The sequence below is a fragment of the Rhinatrema bivittatum genome, chromosome 6, assembly GCF_901001135.1.
Source record: "Rhinatrema bivittatum chromosome 6, aRhiBiv1.1, whole genome shotgun sequence".
In the NCBI taxonomy this organism is placed as follows: Eukaryota; Metazoa; Chordata; class Amphibia; order Gymnophiona; family Rhinatrematidae; genus Rhinatrema; species Rhinatrema bivittatum.
Genome location: NC_042620.1, coordinates 247,372,782 through 247,387,397, shown reverse-complemented (window position 1 = coordinate 247,387,397; position 14,616 = coordinate 247,372,782). Strand labels below are relative to the sequence as shown.

At 44.6% G+C, this 14,616-nt stretch overlaps 1 protein-coding gene across 3 annotated transcripts in view; it reads right to left on the bottom strand.

Annotated features, from left to right (window-relative positions):
- FTCD (formimidoyltransferase cyclodeaminase) overlaps nt 1-14,616 on the bottom strand; it is a 296,425-nt gene that overhangs the window by 75,721 nt on the left and 206,088 nt on the right. Inside the window, exon 14 of one of the 3 annotated variants that reach the window (XM_029606738.1) lies at nt 8,505-8,716. The exons of the other annotated variants lie outside the window; for them this stretch is intronic. Within the exon in view, the coding sequence (XP_029462598.1) occupies nt 8,630-8,716 (87 nt within the window). The 3' untranslated portion in view covers nt 8,505-8,629. Of the gene's footprint in view, nt 1-8,504; nt 8,717-14,616 lie in introns of those variants that run through there. 3 annotated transcript variants of the gene reach the window in all.

The window sequence follows — 14,616 nt, the reverse complement described above, 5'->3', positions numbered from 1 at the left end:
CTAATCTTATCTAATCTAATCAACAACCAAGCACACTGTTATCACTATTCATGCAATCATGCCACCACGACATATAGAGGTATATCTCTCTCAATCGTGTCGATACAGTACAGTGCGCTCCGACGGAGCGCACTGTTAACCCTTGATTGGACGCAGCCCTTGATTGGACGCGCAGCCAAGCCGCACATTTTACTTTCAGAAATTAGCGCCTACCCAAAGGTAGGCGCTAATTTCTTCGGGCACCAGGAAAGTGCACAAAAAAGCAGTAAAAACTGCTTTTCTGTGCACCCTCTGACTTAATATCATGGCGATATTAAGTTGGAGGTCCCGAAATTTACCAAAAGTAAAAAAATAAAATAAAAATTTGAAGTCGGCCCGCGGCTTGCGGGTCGAAATCCGGACGCTCAATTTTGCCGGTGTCCGGTTTCCGAACCCGTGGCTGTCAGCGGACTTGAGAACCGACGCCGGCAAAATTGAGTGTAGGCTGTCAAACCCGCTGACAGTCACTGCTCCGGTCCAAAAGGAGGCGCTAGGGACGCACTTGTTTTCCTAGTGCCTCCTTTTACCTGCTTTTACCGCTGGGCCTAATTTGCATACTGAATCGCGCGCTCAGGAAAGTGGCCTGCGTTCGCCCGCTCTCCCACAGACTTTACTGTATTGGCCCGAATGTCCTTTAAACTATGCACAGCTAAGAGCTTGCTATCTTAATTTCCCACTCCAATGCAGCTTCAAGTCACAATGTACAGCTTCCCAATACTTACTAAATCAAATCCCCCTGCTACCCCCAATTGTTATGGGAAGTTTTATGATGGAAAGGTTGGGCACATCCTATTGTATGATTAATGTATATGTCATATATAGATCATGTCCTTTGTGGTAAAAGCCCAGTTGGAGAGTAGAATGGTGGGCAATGTGTACCTAAAGACTGTTCAGTACATATTCACTCTGGCACCTTTCACAGCTTGACACAAATTTAAATACTCTGAATAGTATTGAAAAGTATTTTATTTATGATTCCTATAGGTAACTATTTTCAGGTTCAATTCTCCATATAATATGATATATTCAAACCTAGTGCCTCTTTAAGTGCCTAGGTTCCTCCCATTACACACTTATGAAATGAGGTGACCTGCACAATGCCTGATGGTCCAAGGCCCTTCGAAATGTCTCTCAGATCCTGGGGCCTCTTCTCCTCTGGTCTCGGATATATTAGGGCTGATTGTTTGCCAAAGTTCTGGTCTCAGTCTTAGTTCTTTTATGGTGCTTTTCTCATACAACAGAACAACAGGATTGTGTGTCTCTAGGTTCATTGATTGGATCTGAGTATGAATCCACACCCCTTAAATGTCAAGGCATTCTATTTGTTTTTAGGTCAGAATAGACCAAGATGGTCCTTTATAGTATCACATGCTGTTTGTATTTTCTCACATTGCAGATGGGTGGGTAAGAAGTCTGAATACGAGGCCTTTCCTGACTGGAGGCTTCTTACATATATGATGTTTTTTTATTAAAACACAGTCCTTGTAGTTTTCATAAGACGTTCAATATCTGGCAATTATTGCAACTCTAGGCTCCTTCCAATCATGATTTCAGTCCATAGACAACTGCCAAGTTCCACGAAGCTTTGTGTTTGCATTGCTAGTAACAGAGTTCGTTTACTGCAAACCTTGTCTTTGCAGTTGAGTTTTAATTATTGTGAAATTTTCTCTCGTGTGGAAAATCTCAAACAGTCTTTGGTTTTAGGAAAGGCCTAGTATATCACTGTATTCTTCTTTATAAAAAAAATGGTCAGGATTTTAGGGCTTTTGGTAAACGAGTAAGACACCTTGGAATTTCCCTAATTTACCTGACTCTTTCCTATCAATTACTTAGTCTCCCCTCCCCATTTCTTACCATAACAAGGCTGCACATTGTTCAATTGGACAAGCTCTAGCTGTTTATCCCCACCAAGCACCATATTAGGAGAAAGATTTTAGTTTGGATTTCCATGAAGGCAGGAGCTCTGTCTCCTGTTATTTATTTTTGCTAAATTATTCTAAAAGGACTGCTTGTTTTTCCGTTTTGGGTCAGACTGTTAATGCTGACCTATTTCTGATTGTTTGCTCTTTTAATCTATTATTGGGAGACTTCGATTTGTGAGACTCTTATGTGAATGGTGAACTGAGGATTGGAGCATCCTTGTGTATGGTTAAATCATGGAAAGGGAAGATTCAGACTGTATGCTGTAACTCCAGCATTTGGATCTGTCCGTGACCTGTTGCAACGAAGTTTCGGACTTTAGTTGTTTTTTTCTGCCAGTAACTATTTCCTCATGTTGAGACAAAGGAGTTCTCCACCTTTCCTGCAGTTTGTTTATTTTCTCAGCTTTTGGAGTCCAAGACTATTTTTTTTGTTCCACCTATAGCTGAGTGCCCTTGGGACCCAGGAATCAGTTTTCCATTCTATTGGGAAGAGGTATCTTTCACTTAGTAAGAGCCAGAGGAGTGAAGGCTGTTTTCATCTAAAGACTGGCGCTCTGTCCCTTGCTAGAGGGAAGAAGCTGAAAAAAAATCACTGACTGTGTTTGCTACTGGCTCAGGTGTGATATTCTTGAGATCCCATCTGGTACTTCATAAGGAGATCTAAAATATTTAAGAAGACTTCAGGAAAGGTATGAGAACTGGGACTTACATTCTGATAAATTATTGGGACTTTATTCTCCACAGTGGATAAGTGCTGGGATAAAACTGGAAGTTTGAAAGAGGAGTGAGCTTTCTTCACAAAGCTGAGTAAGTGGAAAAGAGGATACAGATTTCTAAAAAATTGGCGTCCACTACATTAAAAGACTAATTTATTAATCTTTCTGCTATTCTATTGTTTGACTTTATTTGAAAAATGAATAGAGTGCTGTAAATATTCTTCAGTCATTTAATCAACTCTCTGTAAAGAAGTTGGAAACCACATTGCTTCTCAGTGTGCTTTTTGGATCCTCCAGGTCTGCTACTCTAGTCTCCAGCGAATGGACTAGTTCTCTGAGAGCCAAAAGCTCTTTGCACCAGGTACATACATACAACTTCACACTGGTGGGTAAAGAAATCATACATGTGACATTCAATGCAAAAGACAGGAAGCCCCCCCCCCCCCTTCCTGCTGACAGCTAGTGCACATACCCTAGACATGGTTGCATGAACTCTCTCTCTCCTGCCTTTCCCCTGCCACCATAGACCTTTCTCTTCCTCTTCTTACTAGAGACCTTCCACTTTCTGCTGTAGACTTTGTTCTTCTCTCTCTCCCTCCATCTGCAAATATTTGCTTCTCTTCTTCCTGCCACTGCAGATTATCTCTCCTTCCTCCTCCATTGCAGGCCATCTCTCCTTCCTTCAGCATTTCAGACCTTGTCTTTTTCTTCATCCCACTGGAGACCTTCTCTCTCTTCCCCTACCCCCATACCACCACAGACCTTCTTTCTCTTCTTCTTTTCCCTCTTGCTCACTTTCTCACTGATGTTGCAGATGTTCTGTCTTCTCTTCTTTCTCTTGCCACTGCAGGCTTTGTCCTTCTCTCTTTCCCCCACCACAGATGTTTTCTCTTCTCTTTTCCTCCTTCCACCGCAGACTTCTTCTTCCTACTGTAGACTTTATCCCTTCTCCTTATCCCTGTTACTGTAGACCTTCTTCCTTCTACTTGAACTCTCATTTTCTTCCACCCTCCCACCATAACCCAAGGATCCCCAGTGCTCTCCCTTCCTAGTTCTTGCTCAGTTCTTGATCTTTGGATCTCCAGTCCTCTGCCTGTCTTTACCGGCTATGCCCCCCTCCTCCTCAGCATTCATTATCATTATTATTGGCATCAATTCATCATCATCATTATTGTTAATCATCAATTCATCATCATCCTTAACCAATTAATTATTAATTAATCATGAATGTCATCATTAATCAATTCATTATTAATCTAATTATCATTATTAAACAACCAATATTAATTTCATCATTATTAATATTAATCAATCAAATGAAATTCACCATCATTATCATGAAATCACTGCCCTATCCCTCCTCTATGATTGAGGCTATTGCTCTTGGACTGATACAATATCAATCAGCACAGGAGTTCAGCTGGCCAGGAATGCAGATACATCTCCCTGGCCTTAAATCAACACCGTGGGCCACTGAAATCCTCCTGCAGCCCTTTTATCAAATCTTCACCCTGGTCCTTGTGCGTTCTTGTGTGGCTGCTTGGTGAATGTCTCTCCCAGTTTCACACTGGCTGAAATGAGGCATCACACATGTACGATCATGATGACGCAGCTCTAGCATGCAGCCGCACATGCAACAGAAGACGAGAGCCCAGCAAGAAAGAAGCACCAACAGCACTGCTCTTGCATCCTCCAGCCTCTCCGCAGCACCCATTCTGCCCAGAGACCCAGTAATTTGGATAAATATCCAGAGTCTCAGCTAAATCTGGAGAGTTCCCAGAGATGCTGACCATGTAATGATGGAAGGAGTCTGTTTCTGTATGTGCTATAGACAGCTGCTGCTCATACTGCCATCCTTCAGAGTATGCAGCCCTCCCTGATGCAGGTAATAATGAAAGTGTTTTGAATAAAGCTCCCATCAGTAGAGATGTGAATCGTGTCCTCGATCGTCTTAACGATCGATTTCGGCTGGGAGGGGGAGGGAATCGTATTGTTGCCGTTTGGGGGGGTAAAATATCGTGATATATCGTTAAAATCATTAAAACCCGCTAAAACCCACCCCCGACCCTTTAAATTAAATCCCCCACCCTCCCGAACCCCCCCCCCAAATGACTTAAATTATCTGGTGGTCCAGCGGCGGTCCGGAACGGGCTCCTGCTACTGAATCTTGTTGTCTTCGGCCGGCGCCATTTTCCAAAATGGCGCCGAAAAATGGCGGCGGCCATAGACCAACAAGATTCGACGGCAGGAGGTCCTTCCGGACCCCCGCTGGACTTTTGGCAAGTCTTGTGGGGGTCAGGAGGCCCCCCCCAAGCTGGCCAAAAGTTCCTGGAGGTCCAGCGGGGGTCAGGGAGCGATTTCCCGCCGCGAATCGTTTTCCGTACGGAAAATGGCGCCAGCAGGAGATCGACTGCAGGAGGTCGTTCAGCGAGGTGCCGGAACCCTCGCTGAACGACCTCCTGCAGTCGATCTCCTGCCGGCGCCATTTTCCGTACGGAAAACGATTCGCGGCGGGAAATCGCTCCCTGACCCCCGCTGGACCTCCAGGAACTTTTGGCCAGTTTGGGGGGGGGCCTCCTGACCCCCACAAGACTTGCCAAAAGTCCAGCGGGGGTCCGGAAGGACCTCCTGCCGTCGAATCCTGTTGGTCTATGGCCGCCGCCATTTTTCGGCGCCATTTTGGAAAATGGCGCCGGCCGAAGACAACAAGATTCAGTAGCAGGAGCCCGTTCCGGACCGCTGCCGTTCCGGACCCCCAGGTAATTTAAGTCATTTGGGGGGGGGGTTCGGGAGGGTGGGGGATTGAAGGAGGTAGGATTTGGCAAGGAAATGTTTAAGTTATTTGGGGGGGGTTCGGGAGGGTGGGGGATTTAATTTAAAGGGTCGGGGGTGGGTTTTAGCGGGTTTTAGTGTGCCGGCTCACGATTCTAACGATTTATATCTATCCCAAGTACCTTTCCAAATGATTCAACCTCATCTTAGCTGTCTATCACTGAATTTCCACGACATGGTCTGTACTGGGATGTCTTTGCCATGGCTGCCTACCCCACACTAGTGGACTTCCCTAACATGGACTGTACTTGTAGCATCAGCTGTTCCAGGTGCTTGGACCATTTCATATATGGAGTTGCCACTTCCACATACAAGTATGGATGTAGTGAAATACAGACGTATAAATAAATACAAATAAATAAATGTACTTTTGGCTTCCTGTTCACTTGTATGTATAAGGTTAAAATGACTTGTTGGCCTTTTCAGTTAGGCCCTGTTTGCCTATACTTGTAGCTGTTTGACAAAGAGAGAATACCAGTGATGTTTACAGCAAATAACTGCTTATATCTCTGGTCATTTGAATTGTGATAAAGATGACTAATTAACTACTATGTGATTAAACGTAGATGCCAATAAAAAGATCACTTAATTTTACCGTATGTTCCTATCTTTTTTCACATGTGCCATATTGTTCCTTTATCTGGGATCATAAGGTGTTCATCTCAGCTCATCTTCTGGCACTCTAACATCCCACCTACTTCATTTCCTGGACTCTCCAAACCCTCTGTCTTTCACTCTACTAATATCCCATAGGCTTTTGGCACTTACAGAAGATGCAAGTCTCACCAAGTAAAGTGGGTTGCAGAGTAGGCGCAATATCTGGAGCAAACATTGATTTTTTTTAAAGCCCCAAGTGTAGCCCTCTTTATGATTTCATTGTGAAGCCTAGGGTCACACTCAGTCCCAGGCATGTCTCAGTGCACATTCACAAAGTCTTTTTGACCCGGGCATGATTTTCCCACTGGGGGGAGGTGGTGAGAGGGGTAAGAATAGACCTCCAAGGCTCAAGGTGTTTAGTGAACAACCTTCTCTCTGGGTGCATTCATAATTTCCATTGAAAGACTCAATCTCCATTCCAATAACCATGCTAGACACATTGAATGAGGTGTTCCAAGTGTTACTTTTATTGTACTACATCTCTTAGGGCAATGCTTTTGCAACATATCCATGTTCTTACTATGGCAGGGCATTAACTCCCTCTCCTTCTTCCTGTGGTAATGACCCTCAGGAAGGCAACCGCTAGAGTGACTTTCCTTCCTGGGTTGGGTAGTCAGGGCTTCTAGTAGAGAATAGGTCTCCCTCTGTGACTCAAAGCTCCCTCCTTCTCAACTCTTCCACTTCAGGGGTGAAGCTCTGATGGGGGTCTCTGGATTAACACTTATCTACTTTTACTCCCAGGCAATGTAGATTTTCCTAACCTAATTCCTCAAATAAAACCACAGTGCAACAGGCTTGAAAACTCTTCTCTCCTGACTGCATGGCAGGAAGGGCAGAAAACTTCCTTCCACAATAAAAGAATCAGCCCAAATCCTCTCTAGCACCCAAAAAAATCTGCTATTTCCTGTACTAAGTCACTGATGTCCCTCTATGGTTAATGAGATGGGCATAGCAGGTCCTCCTTACAATTACCTTACCTTCTTCAATGTCAGTGCCTAGTGCAGGGATTCATCAAAAGACTACCGAAAATAAACATTCTCTTCTCAAATGGAGACACTCATTCCAGGCTACGCTCCTTCCTGATTCCTATGCCACCAAACAAGGGAGCAGGGAAAAGAAAAATGGCTCCAACTCTTCAGAAAGGCAACTATAAGCTTCCACATCACAGTCTATCACTGCCTGCAGTTATTTTGGTTGGAGCTACCAAGCCTAGCATCCTGCAAGAAGATGCAATTAGGAATGGTACATGTCTTCCTATATTTCAAGCTGTATTCAAAGCTAAGGCCATAATAACATAAGAAATTGCCATCCTGGGTCAGAACAAGGGTCCATCAAGCCCAGCATCCTGTTTCCAACAGAGGCCAAACCAGGCCACAAGACCCTGGCAAGTACCCAAACACCAAGAAGATCCTATGCTACTGATGCCAGTAATAGCAGAGGCCATTCCCTAAGTCAACTTGATTAATAGCCGTTAATGGACTTCTCCTCCAAGAACTTATCCAAACCTTTTTTGAACTCAGCTACACTAACTGCACTAACCACACTCTCTGGCAACAAATTCCAGGGTTTAATTGTGCATTGAGTGCAAAAGAATTTTCTCTGTTTAGTCTTAAATGTGCTACTTGCTAACTTCATGGAATGCCCCCTAGTCCTTCTATTATTCGAAACTGTAAATAACCGATTCACATCTACTCATTCAAAACCTCTCATGATTTTAAAGACCTCTATCATATCCCCCCTCAGCCGTCTCTTCTCCAAGCTGAACATATAGTGTAGATCCCCAGAGGGTCTCTAAATAAGGTAACGGTGGAGGTCTCATATACAGCGGTATAAGGTGACAATTTTAGAGGGAAGTACACCAGAAGAGTCTTGGCATGAAACTCCAGCACAGAGGACATGCTAAATATAAAATTTCAGGGAAGAAGAAGCTTCAAAGCATATTAGCCCTCCTCAGTCTGCAGTAACATTCACTTTCTCACTGCCATACAGTGGTGTGGCAGTGAGAGCAATCAAGTCATGGTATTGATGGGGAAAATGTGTAAGTGTTTAATGTATCTCCTGATTGGTTTTAGAGGAGCATACTGCTCTTCCAGTTATTCTGGGCTGCAATCAATCTGGTTTTCAGGGTAACAAACATGAAAATGTGAATCTGCTTTTTAGAACAAATGTATGTAAATGTATTTCATGGCAGGTTCTAGCTAGCCTGAAAACTAAATCTTTTTCCAGCCCTGAGGTGGCACATTTCTACTCTAGTTAATGGATTGAGAGATGATGATTGTCAAAACAAACTATAGCACCAATAAAAATTCAGAATGCCTTCAAGAAACACATATGCAAATGCTCTTTTTTAAATTATTATTATTAATTTCATGTTGCCAACATTTCTCATTGTTACAAAAGAACTGATTATGTCAGACGTCCATGGTGCAAATATGCAGTCATAGGCATCAGGTCCTTCTATTCTCATTCCACTCGTTTCTCCAGTATGTCTAGCACCACCTCAGCACCAACTTTCGCCTTGGTCAGCAAGCCAGAGATCTGCCCCTGAATCTAGACATAAAGTACAAAATAATTAAGCAACCTCTATTTATTTCAAATCCATGCCACCAAAGCATTTAAATTATAAAAACAACGGAGTTGATTTTGAATGGGGTATTGCACTTAAAAATAGCATACACATGCTTACGTAGCATGCATATGCATGTATGCTATTGTATAAATGTTAAGGGTATGCACGCATATTCCATTTGCTCGTACATTTTATGAGCAAGAAAAAAGGGCCGGCTAGGAGCATTGCAGGGCGGGGTTCTGCAGTATGCAACATATAGTTGCTATTTGTAAGGTTATGTGTGTGTATATATATTACTGAACTTATTCTACACTTTTACATCTGCTAACTGACTTGTGCAAGTGAAATCCAACTTGTCTGTTGACTACAGTTTTTGGGTGGGTGGGTGAACTGGTCAGGTGGTCAGGGGGAACTGCTAGAGGGTCTAGATCAGTGGTTCTCAACCTTTTTCCCATCGTGACACACCTGACAGGCCACGCTCACATGTGTGACACACTGCTCATTACAATTCACGGCGGAAATAAAAAGTAAAGGTCCGGTAATTATTTTTATTGTTTTAAATGACACAAGGAAAAGATACATATTCTGTCTGAACAGAAATTGCATAAATAGTAAACATCCCACACCAAAACAGCACCAATTTCCAGCACTTAAACAGTAACAACCTTACCTAAGAAAAGGCAACACTGAAATATTACACCAGGCCTTAAGACACCAATACATCTCCTAATAGGTAAACGGACCAAGTCAGGCTGCTATAGAGCCCTACACAGAAACTACACGCCAGCAGAAAACCTCACCTGAATCACATGTGCTGACCCTCACCTAACAAAGAATAAAGAGACCAAAACGCATAACTAGAAGCATGCAGAAAAAAACTGAATTGGAAACTGCAACAAGCCAGAGTCTCTGTATGCAGTGTAATAAAGGAAAAAAGAAACATCACCCATCCTTATAAAACAAATCAAGAAATATAAAATCAGTAGCAGTAAAACCATACTAACAAAAAGAACAGATTATTTCGAAACAGCTGATGAGCGGAATATCCAATAATTAAAAACTCATACAAAAAATTTCTAGATACCAATAAAATATTTCAAAATAGCAGACACAAAGACCCAGTAATGAAAATAAGGATACATAAATGTTTTTGCTCTGCATACCTGGAAACGTTTGATATCCAGGTGTCCTGAGATTGTTTTGAATTAGCAGGAGGAGGGGTGGTTTGCTTGGAACTTTCTCCTCTCTCACACTGGCTCCCAATTACACACCTATACACTAGGGATGTGAATCGTTTTTTGACGATTTAAAAAATCGTCCGATATATTTTAAATCGTCAAAAATTGTTAGAGGCACGATACAATAGGAATTCCCCCGATTTATCGTCAAAAATCGTAAATCGGGGGAGGGGAAGGGGGAGGGCAGGAAAACCGGCACACTAAAACAACCCTAAAACCCACCCGCCCCTTTAAAATAAATCCCCCACCCTCCCGATCTCCCCCAAAATGTTTTAAATTACCTGGGGTCCAGTGGGGGGTCCCGGTGTGATCTTCCACTCTCGGGCCACGGCTGCGTTAATAGAAATGGTGCCGGCGCTACCTTTGCATGACAGGGCAAAGGTAGCGCCGGCGCTATTTTGGTTCCTGTCCCCCGGCGTCACGAGCGCAGGAGATCGCTCCCGGACCCCCGCTGGACCCCCAGGGACTTTTGGCCAGCTTGGGGGGGCCTCCTGACCCCCACAAGACTTGCCAGAAGTCCAGCGGGGGTCCGGGAGCGACCTCCTGCACTCGGGCCATATTGCAAAATGGCACTGGCCGTATGGCCTTATTGCCGCATTGCAAAATGGCGCCAGCCATACGGCCATACGCTCCCATCCTCCGGTCCCGGAGGCTGGTCCGGAGTCCTCGACCACGCCCCCGGGCCGGCGCCACGCCCCCCGGGCCCGCCCCTGAAACGCCGGGGCACGCCCCCGGACACGCCCCCTCCCTCCCCTTTTCGAAAGCCCTGGGACTTACGCGCGTCCCGGGGCTTTACGCGCGCCGGCGGCCTATGCAAAATAGGTGCGCCAGCGCGCGAGGGCCCTGCACGTGTAAATCCGGAAGGATTTACGCGCGCGGGCCTTTTAAAATCCGCCCCACAGGCTCTTAATCATACATACACATGATCTCTCTCACACACAAAGGATCTCAATCATACACATATACTCTTTCACACAAACAGGTTTTCAATCGCAAACTTACACATATAGGTTCCCAATTGTAAACTTACTCCAGCTCTCCTGCCGCATTCTGCCCGGGCTGACAGCATTTTAAGCCCGGGCGGAGGAGGACCGGGGAGCAGCTGGGTCAGTGGGGGACCGGGAAGTGTGGTGACACACATGCGTGTTCTTGGCGACACACCGGTTGAGAACCACTGGTCTAGATAAATGAGGACTGGGTGACTGTCAAGATATTGATGAATTAGTGATTCCAACTATGCATACATGTATTTTCAAAATGGTATACATTCATACTTTGTAAAACACCTGCCTCGGTGTTCAATTCTGAGTGCTTATTTGCACAATGGGTAATATTCAGGAAGCTGGTTAGTGGAAAACTTCCCAGGTTAAAGTTACTGCTAGCTAGATAACTTATCGCATTTATTCAGTGGCATAACCATTCTACTGAATATACTTGCTTAAAGTGATAACTTAAAAACCTAACCAACTAAGTCTGAATATAGCTGTTTAGGTTTTTAAGTTATCTAGCCTTGTGTGGCTGGATAACTTGTTACTTATACTGTCCAAGGGCTCGCAGTTCAGAGCCCCCTTCCAATGTTCTTGTCAAAAAGGAAATCGGGTTTCCACCCCTGCCTGGATGACCCATCAATCCACATTCCCAATGGGGTAGATTTTAAGAGGTACGGGCGGGCGTACATGTGTGTATGCTACCAGGCGTGCACAATGTACGCCTGATTTTATAACATGCGCGCATGTATTAAAATGGGAGGTCGGCGCATGCAGGAGGGTGCACAATTGTGCACCTTGTGCGTGCCTTCCTCTGTTCCCCCCCACCACCACCACCTTCCCTTCCCTTACCTCCCGCACCCTTTCCCCCCTACCTTTTTCTTTTTTTTTTTGTTGTAAAACTTACTTCAGCCCTGGGGCTGAAGTAAGTTGCGCAATCCCCGGCACAGCAGCAAATGGCCACTGTGCCAGGGACATCTGGCCTCATCCCCGCCCCCTCGCCACCCCTTTTTGCAAGCCCAGGGACTTATACGTGTCCTGGGGCTTTACGAGTGTCTTTTGAAAATAGACCCAGCGCATGTAAGACAGGATTTACACGCGTAACCTTTTGAAAATCCGGCCCAATTCGTTGCACTCCCCCTTCCCCAGACCACCCTGAACCCTCCTGGCTCTCCCCCCCCCCCCCTCCATACCTTTAAATGCCCTGCCAGGAGTGAGGTACACATTTCACCACACCTGGCGGTTCCTGTGCTGACCTATCAGAGGCTGCGCTGGAAATGTAAGATTATCTGTAGCTTGCGCTTCTAGAACAGCCTCTGATAGATCAGTGCTGGAAGCGCCGGGAGCGGGAAAATGTGTACCTCACTCCCGGCTGGGTATTTAAAGGATTCAGGGGTGTAGGGAGGGGCATTGCAGCACATCAAGAGTACAGGTGAGTGGACCGTCTGGGTGGGAGGGGAAAGCATCTGATTTTGAACTCAAAAGGACAGCTTTTTTCTTGAAGCCTTGGAAGATGAAATGAGCTCATTGCCTGTGATACAGAGATCAGGAGCTGAGCTCTGTATCTAAGTAACCACAGCTAAGAATAATTCTGCCTTGCTGGAGGAGGTGAATTTAACTATAGCAAGTACATTTTCTGGCTGAATTAAACTGCAGAGACCTTACTTTGAAGGGGAATAATTTTTATTAATAGCTTTTTGTTCTTGTATTTTTTGAAAAAGGGATTTTTTGCATTGCTTTTTTGATTTCTTAGACATTTTTTATACTTAGCATTAGAAAGTTAGAGTAGAAGGAAGGGGGTTAGCTTGCTGTAGTGTCTTATTTTCTTCTGCCTTTGGATTTAGTAGTTCAAAAGGAGAGCATTTTCTTTAAAGCCTTGGAGTTGAAAAGAACTCATTTTATGGATGACATGTAAGTTAAAATTAGGCAGATCTGTGGGGTTTTAAGGGGCAGGGCTAAGTGGGGGGAGTGAAGGCTATCAAACCAGGGGGGTTGGAGGACCAATCTCTTAACTGGGTGAACTGAGGACAAACTGGTAAAACTGGGAATGGAGTGGGTGCATGTCCCTTTTAAAATCCTCCAATTTACATGCTAGAAGTGGGATTTTCACATAAATGCACATGCCCACTTACAATTTGGCACACATGTGCACACAGTGAGGTGATTTCATAAAATGCATGCACATATTCACATCCCTGGGCGCAGGCCAACCTTTGTGCGCAAATGTGTGCATGCGCACTGGTTTAGAAGTTAACATCCTTGAGAGGAGCTGCCTCAGCTTGGCCTGCATGGCTGTAAACAGAGAGAGAGAGGAGGTGTCAGGATCAGGGGCCTGCACAAGGAATCTGATACCTCTGCTGCTTATATGTTCTAAGAGGAAGGAGAGAGAGAGAGAGAGAACGAGAATAGAGCATGAGTGCATGCGAGTGTGTGTTTGTGTGTGTGTTAAATAAAGAGCATGAGTGTGTATATGAGAGAAAGAGCATTAGTGCGTGTGTGTTTTTGAACGAATTATGTGAAAGCTTGTGTTTGTGTGTAAAAGTGTCTGTGGAAGTGTGCGTGTCTCTGTGTGTGTAAGCATGCATGTCTGTGTGTATGAAAGGGAAAGCAAAATTGCTTACCTTGTAATAGGTGTTATCCCAGGACAGCAGGATGTAGTCCTCACATATGGGTGACATCAGTAATGGAGCCCTATGTACGGAAAACTTCTGTAAAAGTTTCTATGAAACTTTTGACTGGCACCAGTGTGCCTACTGAGCATGCCCAGCATGCTATGATATTCCCTGCCACAGGGGTCTCCCTTTAGTCTTGGTTTGTAGCAATAGCGTTAGCCAAAAATAAAATAATAAAACGTATCGGACCCAACTCCGCGGGGTGGCGGGTGGGTTTCGTGAGGACTACATCCTGCTGTCCTGGGATAACACCTATTACAAGGTAAGCAATTTTGCTTTATCCCAGGACAAGCAGGATGCTAGTCCTCACATATGGGTGATTAGCAAGCTAGAGGCTGAGTCAATTTGTCATGTAGCAACAGTGAAGTATTGTTGATGGAATGAATCAGCCGAAGATCACAGCAGGTTGGACGTAGAAGGAGTTGGGATTATACTGGAAACAAGTTCTTTAAGACAGATTGTCCATAGGCTGAATCTTGTCTTCCTTCTTTGTCTAGACAGTAGTGAGCTGCAAAAGTGTGAAGAGAACTCCAGGTTGCTGCTTTACAAATGTCCAGAATAGGTACAGAGCGAAGGTGTGCTACTGAGGTTGACATTGCTCTGACTGAATGTGCTTTTACTCGCCCTTGAAGAGTAAGGCCTGCTTTTCCATAACAAAATTGAATGCAATCTGCAAGCCAGTTTGACAGAGTATGCTTACCCACTGCTTTACCTGGTTTGTTTGGATCATAGGATACAAACAGCTGACTGGATTTTCTTTGGGCTGTAGTGCGGTTTAAATAGAAGGATAACGCACGCTTACAGTCCAAAGTGTGTAAGGCTCGTTCACCTTGATGGGAATGAGGCCTAGGAAAGAATGTTGGTAAAACTATGGATTGGTTCAAATGAAATTCCGTGACAACCTTAGGAAGGAACTTTGGATGTGTCCGGAGGACTACCCTGTCATGTAGGAACTTTGTAAAAGGTTCGTATGTGACTAGTGCTT